General features: G+C 49.3%; 1 protein-coding gene across 2 annotated transcripts in view; it reads right to left on the bottom strand.

Moving 5' to 3' along the window:
- Window positions 1–12,588, bottom strand: part of ASB18 (ankyrin repeat and SOCS box containing 18) — a 62,639-nt gene that overhangs the window by 14,214 nt on the left and 35,837 nt on the right. For both annotated transcript variants that reach the window (XM_082630208.1, XM_082630209.1), the window contains one exon: window positions 1,898–2,402. In XM_082630208.1, the coding sequence (XP_082486334.1) occupies window positions 1,898–2,402 (505 nt within the window). The remainder of the gene's footprint in view (window positions 1–1,897; window positions 2,403–12,588) is intronic.

Raw genomic sequence — 12,588 nt, 5'->3', positions numbered from 1 at the left:
CTTCAGAAGCCAAGCACCTCTCGTGGCCTCTTGGTCCCCGTTGTAACTAACTGTCCCAAGACCCAAATCCACAGCCACCCCGCACCCCACTGACCTGCTCCATTCCTGTGTGGCTGACAAAGGATGTCGTGAGGATATCCCAGGATGGGGCCCCTGGAGGCCCAAAGGGGAGGCACCGGGCTTTGCCCTGCATCTCTAGGTCAAGGTGGGGTGATTCCACAGCCTTGGAGACAGAGTTCAGGTGCTAGAAGTCCTTTCCCCCGGGATGATGCCTGTGGGGCTGCACCTCGGACATTGAAACCTGGACAGAGATCTCTAAAAATCGAATGTCTTCGAGGCTAACAAAGGATTATTACTGGTCACCACTGAAATATACTGACTTTTTTTTTTCTTTAAAAGAATTTGTCCCAGGTGTTTTTCACTGTTGGGCGTCATGTAAAGTCTTGTTTCTTTCTTTGTTGTTTTGTTGTTTCTTGTTCATTCTTTATGCAGTTTCACACCATAAGGGTTGAAGGATGCATCTTGGTTTAAGGCACACACAGTGTGAATTGGAGGGGTGGTAGGTTTCCATTTTATCAGTAGATGAACTAAGCCTGCTAATATTGGGAAACGTCTAAATGTAAATCATGAATATAAAAGGGAAGTGTTATAGAATACAAAAAGGCTGGCGTTTCTTCCCTTTCAAGAGTCCACGCATGGTATGGAAATCACTGCATTAGTAGAATGCCTCAAGAGGATGACTCGAAGATGGTGCCAGACTTGGCATAAGAAACTTGTCATAAAGTTTGTCAAGTAAGGAAACACCCAGGGAATTGTCTGGGTGGATTTTCCATTTCTCACCTGTGTTTTGAGAGACAAGAGTTTTATTCTGTACGCATCTGGGATGCAAAGTTAGCATTTGAAAGAAATGTGTGAATCTCACTATTTCAGACCATCTAGACCATCTAGCTGTTGTCCTTTTAGGATAACAGCTTTTAGGCTATTTGTGTAAAGCTTATCAGGCCAAACACGTCTCTGGCATATGACTGGTGAATCTGGGATAATTTTTAAATTAAGCACAGCCAATTTTACATCGAATAGAATGCCCTCCCTTCAATGAAATCTTTCGGGGGAGGACAATCGCTTATTTTAACTAGTATTTTGGAAACTTTCCTTTTGGAAACATTTTCTGTCTTTATTTTCTCTGATAAGAAATGTTTATTCTTCATCTTTATCATTTCAGTGTAGATCTGATACGTGGAAAGGCGACAAGCAGCTCAGAGCCAAGTCTGCAAAGTGGGGTTGAGGTCCCAACACAGCCTTGACCCTGAACAGGGCACTTCAGCTGACTGAAATCCAGGTAAGGGAATGCCAGGAGCCTGGTGTATTTCACAGGCATGTGGTGAGGACTGAGTGAGAGAAATCTGTGAAGTGCTATCACTAATCCTATTCATAAGGTGGATGGTCACATTGGGTATTTCATTTCAAGCCAAATACCAGATGCGACAAGAGACTGATTTCATTGTTCACCAATTAAACCAAAAGATAATCTGCCAAAATATTTTGAGCCGTGACGGCATCATAGAAACAAGTGCCTAGCGTCCCCAGGTGACAACTCTGCAAGGTCTCACTCGAGTATGCTTGTTGGCCCCCCAACCTTTTCATTTTCTCGTGACTCTAGAAAGGGCTGCCCAGCCCTGGCTCCTCAAAGTGTGGTTCCAAGACCTCACCCTCATCTCTAGTCTTGCTAGAAATGCAGACTCTGCCACCCCTCCTGCGGGATCAGAATCTGCATCTGGACCAGTCTCCAGGGGGGTTCCGGGCCCCTGAAAGCCTGAGAAGCGCTGCATGCCCCCCGGCGGCAGGCCGGGTCCCTGCGCTGCAAAGTCCTCGTGGCCTGTCCCCGACCCCCTCTTACCTTGGGGAAGGCGTCGGGCCACACGGTGGGGGAGCCGTGGTTGAGCAGCGCCTGCAGCGTGCGCTGCGGCGCGGCCTCGGGGGCGCAGGCGGCCGTGTGCAGCACTCGGGCCAGCGGCGACGCACCCCCGTAGTCCAGCGCGCCCGCGTCGGCGCCGTGCCGCAGCAGGAGGCGCGCCAAGCCGTGGTGCGCGTGGCCGCAGGCCTTGTGCAGCGGGCTGCGCTCGTCCTCGTCGCGCGCGTCCGCCGCCGCGCCGCACCGCAGCAGCAGCGCGCACAGGCGCAGGCAGCGCGCGTGCTCGTCGGGCCGCCGCGCAGCGCCGCACGCCGCGCTCAGGGCCGTCTCGCCGCGGGCGTTCCTCGCGTCCGCGCGCGCCCCGCGGCCCAGGTAGAGGCGCGCGTGCTCGTCCAAGCAGTGCTGAGCCGCCACGTGCAGGGGCGTGTCCAGGCCCGCGCCGCCCGCGCGCTGCACCGAGGCACCGTGCTGCAGCAACGCTTGTGCGCACCTGCGGGGAGGCCAAGGTCAGTCACCGGGTGGGCCCGGCGGACGCCCCGGCACCGGCGCCCTGTTTCCCCCAGCCCGGCACGCCCTGCCTGCGGGTTCCGGGGCTTCGGACGCCCGCCCTCCCCACCGGGGGTGTTGGCTCCTAAAACAGCCAGGACAGGAATCCAGATCTCCCGTGCCCAGGCTATAGGAGTTCAAACTGAGCTGGAAAAACAAAACAAAAAAAGAGATTCAGGCAAACCTGGGGGTACAGGTTACTAAATGGTGGCAACAGCTAGGAACGTTTCCTAAGAACCCACGAGCAGCGTTAACATTTACCTTGTAATTTGTAACTACTTGGTGCTACGCTGGAAGGTAATGTGCTGCAGGTGACGGTGCTGGAAACACGAATTTCCTGGGCTCTTTGTCACAGGTGGCAGTTGAAGGGTCTGGGAGTCAGGGTTCTAAGGAGGGCCCCTTAGGCCGTCGGGCTCTTTATCAGCCGGCAGGTACCTGCGCTTTGGCAACGGTGTGAGGCAAGGCTTGCCTTACTCCCTGGGATGGAATCTATCCATCATTCCTCAAGACACTGACACAGAATGGCACTGGGGTGTCCTCAGACAGGACTGGATGCGTGGGCGAAACCCACAACCATGCCGAACTGGGACTATCTTGGTTTCAGCCAAGCTCTCCTTGAACAGACTGTGGATTTTGGCTGTTGCTAAATCCCACAGTGGTGTCCTGGGGTTTGTAGGCTCCCTTGGGACACTGTGGTCTCCCCCAGAGGTGGGTGTCTCCTGCTGCTTCCAGGTCCATCAGGTGGATCCCAAGACTGTCCTCTCCCAGGAGAGCAGTTTCCTCAGAGCCTCTTCCCCACCTGGGAGAACTCCAGGCACCTCAATCCAAGCCCAGGTGGCCGTTGCTGACTGGTCAGGCCCATGCTGGAAATGGGGCCTCAGACACTGGTGGGGAACTCAGCCTGGACCAGCCTGAAAGTAGGACCGTCTCATAGACCCTCCCACCACCCTCCTCCATTCTGCTGGCCCTTGTCCTTCATGGGCACCGCCAGAACACCAGCCCCACTTCAACCCCCCACTCCCGGGTCACCTCCTGGACGTTGCCATCAGTGTGTTTACTCCACGTTTGGAGTCTGACGCGCCACCATGCTGACTTCACAGCGTAAGGCTCTGGTCCGTCTAGCTAGCCCTCCTGTTGGTACTCTCCTCATCGCTGCTCTGTTGAGACTTGGGTCATCGGCCCCTGGCTTTCTCAGCCCTTCCTGGCTTCACTTCCTTCCCTGGGCAGCCCTCCACTCTCTCTTCTCGGCGTCCTCAGTTCCCTTGAGTTGAGGGGACGTGGCCATCCCGTGCGTCTGTTGGCCGCATTTTCAGTTGGGAATCCAATCATCACCCACCCGCTCTTCCCCCCTTGGCTGCAGAGTGCTGCTGGAGGGAACACCATTCATGGAGATTGGCCTCTGGGCTCAGCTGGTCCTCAGTGCCCTTTGGCTTATACTTCCCAGGGCTGAGCACCAGCTTCTCCTTCCTCGCCCTTTACTGGCTGTTCCAAATGTTGACCGCTGTCCCCAAGAGATCCTATTTCTACCCTCCTCCTTCTCAGCAATCTACCCCTACTTCACGCAGCGTGCACGTTCTCCCAGGAGCTGCCGTCCTTCCCGCCTTGTGCCACTGAGTCAGCCCCCGTACCTGTTAGAATCTGCGTCTACATGACTGCCCTCTCCTACTTCCATAGGTCTGAGGAAAGGGATCCCTCTTGACCCTCTTGTCCCAGGTGTAGTCCTCTTCTGCTTCCTTGGGGGTCTTGCTCTGTGCGTTACTTACTCTTCGCTTTCACCCTGTCCCCCACCGCCTCTTCAGTGGGCCACTCAGCCCTGCCGATTCCATCTCTTGAATAATCACTTGAACTGCTTCCTCCCTCCATCCCGTTGTCCCTGTCCTTTTTTGAGGCCCCCAATCCTTTTTTGCCTGAAGCTAAGGACAGTCTCTTCATTTGTTCCCTGTGCCAGTCTAACAAGCTCCATACTACCCAGAAAGAGCCTTTCCAGTGCGAATCATAAGACCTGTGCCCGCTGAAAACCCAAAGGCTCCTCCTGGCGGCTGAAGAAAGCCCAGGCTCCTTTCCCCGGGACACAGGACACCGCGTGATCCAGCTTCTGTGGGCCTCACCAGTTTCAGCTCCTGATGCTCCATCCTGTGCTTCAATCCTACCTGACCAGGTGTGGTTCTTAGGACGTATCCTATCTTTCCTTCCTCTTCCTCTGGGTCCCACTTCTGTGTTGTCATGTTCCTCGTGCCTAAGTGTCTGGGCGCAGCCTTTATCACACTGTGTTTCAAATGTTCGCTGGCACGTTTGATTCCTCTCTTAGACGGTTGGCGCCTTGGGTGTGTAGAAATGGGGGTTTATTTATCTCTGCTTCTCCGCGCCGAGGGCAGGGCTAGCCCACTGTTGGTATTCCCTAGGAGCGTGTTGAACAAATGCATTTCGTTAATGAACAGCCTCCATTTTTCCTTCGTGTAGCTGCTGTTTGTCCTGTGCTTTGCCTGAGTGGGGCTCTGAACGGGATCCTTTGGGGGTTTCCAGGCCGGAAGCTGCTGCTCTTAAATCTGTTTACATTTCTACCCAGGGACTCTCAATATTTTAAATCCTCTCTCTGTATTTCTCTAGCCTCCATATCAGCAGTGTCTTGGGAAGTGGTCTGTCTTGGGTGAAAGATCTTTACAAACAAGTACAATTTGATGTGAAATGTCCTTTGGGACAATAACCAGCTAAGAGAGGATGCAAATTTGACAATCAGAGTGCTTCAGATCTGCTTCCTCCTTGCCTCTCTGGGAGGAATTTTGAACAGTGCAGCAGGAGGTTAGAAATCAAGGGTTCCGTCTCATTTTGCCACTGAGCCTGTGTGCACTCACCAACAATTACAAAACATTTTCTTCTGCTCTTTTTTTTTTTTTTTTTTAAAGCAGCCCAACCTCTCTGAAGAAGCCCACTGGGAAATATAAGTGGGTCTCTTTTCCACGTCCACAGCCTAACAGGCTGATGGCCAGGTTGCTCTTTGCAACAAAGATACCTTTCAGAAGAATGACACTGGCCCACCCTCTGGAGGGCTGCAGATGCCCTTTTCATTTTTAATGGAGAGCTTCTAATGGGCTAAACCTTGGCACTTCCTTAGAGCAGATAATGATGTAAGTTGCAGACCACAGGCATGAGAAAACAACAACACAACAAATTGACTGGGGCACATAGCTGCTGGCACACACTGGGCAGTCATTAAAAATGAAGTTGTGGGAACCTGTTTAATGACATGGAAAACTATTTGCAGTGGTCCTGTGAGAAGATCGGGTTACAAAACAGCATCGAACACTCCCATTTAAAAAAAAAGAGCAGGTATGTATATGCATATGAAGAAAGCCTAGAAATACACAAGCCAGCATGTTTGCCTCTGGATGATGGGGTGATGGTGCTTTTATTTCCTTTTTGCCTGTCTGTATTTTCAAATCCATTTTCCAAAATGGATCAGAGTCGCAATTTGACGGAGGGACAACAGAGGTTACTTATTAATAACAAAACCATCCCCCACTGCCACAGCAGCAGCTCTTGGATTCTGAGAATGTCAGCTCAGCTTTCCAGGTTTCCAGAATGCTCTCAAATTTTCCATTGATCTGTCCAGGCGTAAGCAACGATCTGGGAAAGCGCGTATGGCAGTGCCTCTGAGAAGGTGAGTCGAGAGGAGCGGGCGGGGGTGGGGGAAGGTCCTCAGTGCTAAGCAGAGCAGTGATAAGTCTTGGGGACCTGCAAGATCTGACCTCGTATGGGTCAGTGTCTCCAGTCAAGGAAGAGATGGCCCAGCGGGGAAAGTACCACCCAAGGCTTTGCAGGACTGTGTGGGAAATCCAGCTTTGGCCAAGCCCTTTCCTCCCAGGGGAGATTTTGCGATCAGGTTTCCTGCTATCCTGATAGACACAAGAAGGAAGGCCTGGAGCCAGCGTAGGACAGTCGCTATCGGGAACCAAGGGTAAGTTCCCATCTGACGATGTCAGAATGACTTGTCTCTGTCTTACGAGATTAAGGAGATGCTGTGTTGTCTGAACAACCTCAGATATGAAGCAACTTGGGCAAACACTCCCCACCCCACCACCATCCCTCATCCCCGTCTTTGATAATGATCGAGGTGACAAGCTGTTATGGGGCCCAAGGTTGACAGCCCACAGAAAAAGTAGCTTGAGCCAAAAGGCAGGAGTTAATAGAGATGAACCCATCAAGGGCTGTTGAATGAATGTCATTTTAACTTATTTCTAAAGAAGGAAGTGGGACTCTGAGCCGACGTCCCGCACACCGCTCCCAGCCACCTCCAGCATCTTCCCGAAGCGCTGGCTTTCCCACTCGCCTCGCAGGTGCAGAAAGGTGCCGAGTGCCTCAGCCCGGGCTTCCTCACTGCTCACCTCTTCCTTACCCTTTCACACCACCTGCCAAGCCGCCCTGCACCCCATGAAACAGAGCCAGCTCCAGGCTTTCCTTCTCCGGCTTCCCTCCTCACCATCCGTCTAGTTGCAGAAAGCCCTCCAAAGTGGTATTTCACAGCCTCTGGTTCTGAGCTGGGTGGTCAGTGCATTCCCCAGCACATGGTCTTTTTATTTATTTTTAGCAGAATGTTATCTTTAGTCCTTGCAACACCTCTGTGTTGTAGGTGGAGTTTGCAGGGGGGGAAATTGAGGCTTAGAAGAAGACCAGTGATTTGCGTAGGGCCATCCAGCCCAGAGGTGGCAGAACAGAGGCCCTGGCTGCTCTGTCTGGCTTACTCCTCAGTCACCCTACCCGCCCAGCTGCTCTTCCCGTTGGTACTATTTGTTAAGCACCTTCTATGAGCCAGGCATGGTACTAGGCATTTCCCCTAAGTTCTCTCTAAACTTTTCATTCATCGGCTCATTCCATAAGTAGAGAATTTCCTCCATGCTCTGTACGCCAGCAGCCTGTCAAGGCGAGGGGGAGGGTCTCTTCTCTGAGCACTCCACAGGATTCCTGGACAGACTCACTGATAGAACACTGAAGGCCGCAGAAGGCCAAGGAGGTCGCCTGGCCCGTGGACCTCGTGCTATACAACAACAAACAACAGGAACCTGCTGCTCGTCCAGTCCTGTGGGCAACTCTGCGCCACAGATTTCATTCTCCCTGGTTTTCAGTGAAGAGGTGGTGTTTGAGGGTTCAGCAGTGATCTCAAGGGCGGGGACCTGGGATGTGACGGTGATGCCAGGGCCAGAACATGCTGCTTGGGATGTGAACCCCAGCTACCGCTGGCTAAGAGAATAAGTCAGCGACCTAACGATGGTACTGAAAGACAACAATGACAAAGAACTATTCCACGTAAGGCGAAATTCACAAAGATTACTTAAATTTTTTCGAGGGAAAACAGACATTGCTTCTAAGCCCTTTGTCAGGTGTGTTCAGCATCTGTCTCCTGAGCAATGGTTTCAATGGCTGGAAGTCGCCAGAGTCCTTGGACAATCCCGACTGCGCTTCACTGTCCTCTTCCCGTGGTTGCTGCCCGAATCCCTTCTGACAGACGGGAGGGGCTTCACGCTAGGCAGTGTGCTCAGCGAAAGTAATGGGTGTCATGAACCAGTCTTGTTGAATCACCATTTATATGCTGCTCTTCCTCCTCGGGGTTGACACAGAGGCAGATGGGCTGGAGACGTGTCCCCGGGGCGGGGTGGCTGGAGCCCAAAGCCTGGGTCCGCTGGTGGGGGCAGGCAGATCGGCTGGATGCTGGGCAAGGCAGGAATGGGGGGAGGCAGGGGACAGAGGGGAGAGACCTGGGAGGAAAACACAGCTGTGCTTTCCATTGAAAGGGGGCTCCCTCTGTGGATTGACTCCCCAGCTGGCTCCAAATGAAGGGTGGGGAAGCCGCTGCCCTGACTTTGATGGAGGAGCGGCTCCACTTGGTTTCCCTGGACCTTCTGCTGAGCCTCTCCTTTGGGGACCTGCCACCTGCCCCTTTCTGCTATTTTCTTCTCCCTCCCTTTCTCCCGGGATGCTAAGCTGTGAGACGATCAAGCATAAATGTTTACAATTGAAACGTCTGATGTGAATGGACAAATCCTTAAAGGTAGTGGGGAGATGGAGAGAGAAATTTGCTGGTCATTTCCATCCTTACGTTTTCCCTTGGAGCAAGAGCTGCCATTTAATTTGCTTCGGAAGTGTTGAATGGCTGTGGCTGCTGATGATATTTTCGGCAAATTCTCCCCAGACAGCGAGTGAAATTCTGCCTTTTGGGGGACGGAGGACTGATTTAGGGAGCAAACTTAGAGAAGTTATAGCTCCACTGTTTGCTTCACTTGCCCTTGAAGGAGTGTCTGACTTTCTGGAAGCTTCACTAGTGTCCCCTTCTCAACAAGAAATGGGCAACCTTTCTCTCCTCCCCTGGCCCCAGCACACTGGATGAAGAGGGAGACCCAGAGGCATCAGAGTGAGGGGAAGAGAAGGAGGAGGAAAAGTGAAATAAAAGACCCTATTCTTGGGCTTCCCTGGTGGCGCAGTGGTTGAGAATCTGCCTGCCAATGCAGGGGACACAGGTTCGAGCCCTGGTCTTGGAAGATTCCACATGCCACGGAGCAACTAAGCCCGTGCGCCACAGCTACTGAGCCTGCGCGTCTGGAGCCTGTGCTCCAAAACAAGAGAGGCCGCGATAGTGAGAGGCCCATGTACCATGATGAAGAGTGGCCCCCGCTCGCCACAACTAGAGAAAGCCCTCGCACAGAAACGAAGACCCAACACAGCCAAAAATAAATTAAAAAAAAAAAGACTCTCTTTTAAGGCAGGGATGAGGGTAAGGTTGGGGGGAGCTGGGAGTCGTATGAGAGAACAGTTTTATATGCATGTATTTATGTATTTTTTAAGTCAGGTAAATTTACAGAGAAATGCACAGGTCTGAGAAGTATAGCTGCAGAAATTGGCAAAGCAATACATGTTTGTAACCAACATCCCAGTCAAGACGTAGCATATTTTCATCTCTCCAAGAATTTCCTTTGTGTTTGCTACCAGCCAGTCATCACTCCCACAGGCAACCATGGTTCTGAGTTCTCTCACCATGTTTTGTCTTTTCTACTTTTTTGTGTGTGGCTTCTTTAGCTCAACAGAATGTCTTTGACGCTCATTCGCATTGTTGCATGCATGAGTAACTCATTCTGGTTTATTTCTGAGTCATATTTAATTGTATGGACTTACCATAATGAAAAAATTCATTCTCCTTTTGATACTGATGGGCATTTGGGTGTTTCCATTTTTTGGCTATTATGAATAAAGCTGCTATGAACATTTTTATGTAAGTCTTCTTGTGGACATATGTTCTCATTTCTTTTGGATAAATATCTAGAAGTGGAATTGCTGGTAGGTGTATATTCAGCATTAAAAGAAACTGCCAGACAGTGTTCCAAGGTGATTACATCATTATACACTCCTAACAACAGTGTATGACGTTTCAGTTGCTCCACATTCCTGCCCATGTTTGGTGTTGTCAGTCTTCTTGACTTTAGCCACCCTAATGGGTGTAACGTAAAGCATATTTCCTCATGGTTTTAATTTGCATTTCCCTGATGACGAATGATGTTGAGCACCTTTCCATTTGCTTATTGGCCATTTGTATATCTTTCCTGAGGTGTCTGATCAAGGATTTTGCCCAGAGGGTGAAGGTTTGATTTGGCCTGGATTACCTCTTTTAATTCCTGACAGCGAGTTGTCTGTATTCCAATAGAACTTGGCAAGTGACCAGAAAACTGAGTAATCTGCCTGAGATGCCAGAAGTGGCGAGGAAGGAGGATAAACCTACGATAGAACATGTTTGAAAGGTCGGGATTAGAGATGAGCAGAGCTACTTTCTGACTATTGGCAGTTTTTGAAAAAATTAGGTTAACAAGGGAGAAGCTATCTTTCAACATCCGTCTCTCTTATGGCGCTTGGCTTTCTAACTTGGCTCTGACCGTTTACACTGGGTGCCACTTTAACGGCAAAACATGAGCTCTTGGTGAGCCTCAGGTTTCTAACCTGTAAACTGGGGATAACCATGCCTTGAAGGCCTGCGGGGAGGATCATAGCACATAAGACACTTGCAAGTGCTCAGAATGTGAAGTTCTGGACTTCCCTGGTGGTCCAGTGGTTAAGACTCCGTGCTTCCACTGCAGGGATGCGAGTTCGATCCCTGGTCAGGGAACTAAGATCCCATGTGCCGCATGGCAGAAAAGGAAAAAAAACAAAGAAAAAGTGAAGTTCTTCTACAAATATCAAATCATCCAGTGGGAGTAGCCCCTAACTGACACCTTGTTCTTTAATATTCCTTGAGATGCCTCAAAGTCCTGTTGAACCAGACCATGTTTTCTTCCCTCCACTTGAACAACAATCAGTCACTCATCTGGGATGTGGAGAGTGGGCCATTTAGTGGAATATACATCGATGCTCATGAGCTGGAACCTCATGCAAGCAAACCTCCTGTTATTAGGCAAAGGCTTTTGGGGTTGGGGCGAGGACTCAGAATAGTTGTCCCTGTTCAAATCCTGACCAGAGAGTGCCTTTCTTTCCTCAGGAAGAGTCATACTTCATTTCTCTCTGCCCAGATTTCAATGTGCCAGGTCTGAGTTAGAAAAGAATTGTCCAATGATTTTCTTCAATAATTTTTTCCTCCCAAGATAATTAGCTGCTTCCACAAGTCCAATTCTGGCTTACGAATGAATTTTTATTTAGTTGAATTGACACAACTGGGACCAAGAAGTAAACTTGCATGCTTTTTAACTAATATGTTTGTGAAGGAAGCAAATCCTCCTCACTTTTGTTTAAATCAAGACAGCTTTAGATGAGAAAAAAAATCAGGACTCTATTAATTCTTTTCTCATTTTAATTATCTCAGAATTTTAAAAAGGTCAAGGAGAGGAATCTGATAATAAATAGGGCGAGGCTGGCATGCAGGCTACTAACGTGAAGAAAGTAACTTTACTGGAACTTTTCTTTTTGGGAAAATCTCTTCAAAAGGCTCCTAGATTAAAGCTCCGATATCCCTTTTTGTGTGTTGAATTCTGAATTCTGAAGCTTGCTGGTTGGAAGGAAGCACAGATAATTTTTTTTTTAAATCCCAGGAACTCAGAGACTCAAAGGTTTTAAAGTCCTGCACCCATGGAGAATTGCTGACTAAAAGGGGATGCAGCAGAACTGGGTCCCTAGGTGTGGAGACCATTGTCATCAAGAGTAAGAAAATGAAGTGGCTCTGTATGTAGGTCAACGACCCCCTCTCTACTGTAAGGTAAAAAAATTAAGGATGACCTAAAATCTACTATGTATAAAAGATTCTGGAGAAAGTAGCTCTTTCCTGTCAAAGTGATAATGTTTATACTACTTGAAGCCAGACCTCCTCGGAGTCTAACTTTAGGGGGACTCTTCAGAGCTGAAAAGCCGTAGTCTAAACCTCAGGCCCTCTCTGACATCTGTTAACTTTTATCCTTCAAGGTAGTTGGCTATGTTATTGTAGAGGTGTTCAAGGGGACCCGCCAGCATCTTCCATCAAATCATTGATATTCTAAGTCAGCTGTTGCATAGTTCTGCCTGAACTTCTGGTGTGTTCATCGCTTATCTTAAACTTTTCCCCAATAACCTGGATTTAAATAAGTCAAGACTGTCAGATGAAATCACCAGGGAGAAAGAGTCATGTAGAGAGACGTAAGGAGGCAGAAGAGAAAATGAGAAGAAAAAGAACAAGGAGGAAGAGAAAGACAAAAGAAAAGAGATTGTAAAAGCCCCATCTTAATACAAAGACATTTAAAAAGTCTTTCTTTATTAAACAATATGCTAGATATTAATGATTTCTGAAAAACCAGCTGAAGCCAGGAAATTAGTTTTTATCACACAGTGTATAAGCCGAGTAGCTTGAATGGTCTGCATATGCCTCAGCTCCAAATGTAAGCTTGTTGGTTTGTCTTAAGGGCTGTTGTCAGGTTTCACAATATTTTGTGTTCTGAGTAGGTGATACATTCTCATTTAGTAAAGAACAATATTTTTCTAATACTTTAAGGTGGAAGATTGGAGCCCAAGGTATGAAGAAAACTTGGTTTTTAAAACTCCTTCTATTTTAAAATTATTTTAGATTTACAGAAGAGTTGCAAAGATAGTGCGGAGAGTTCCCAAATGCTCTTCATCCAGCTCCCTCTAAAGTT

This window comes from Mesoplodon mirus, assembly GCF_964341445.2.
Source record: "Mesoplodon mirus genome assembly, chromosome: 8".
Taxonomy (NCBI): Eukaryota; Metazoa; Chordata; class Mammalia; order Artiodactyla; family Ziphiidae; genus Mesoplodon; species Mesoplodon mirus.
The sequence above is the reverse complement of the archived record's forward strand: the minus strand, read 5'-3'. Positions and strand labels throughout refer to the sequence as shown.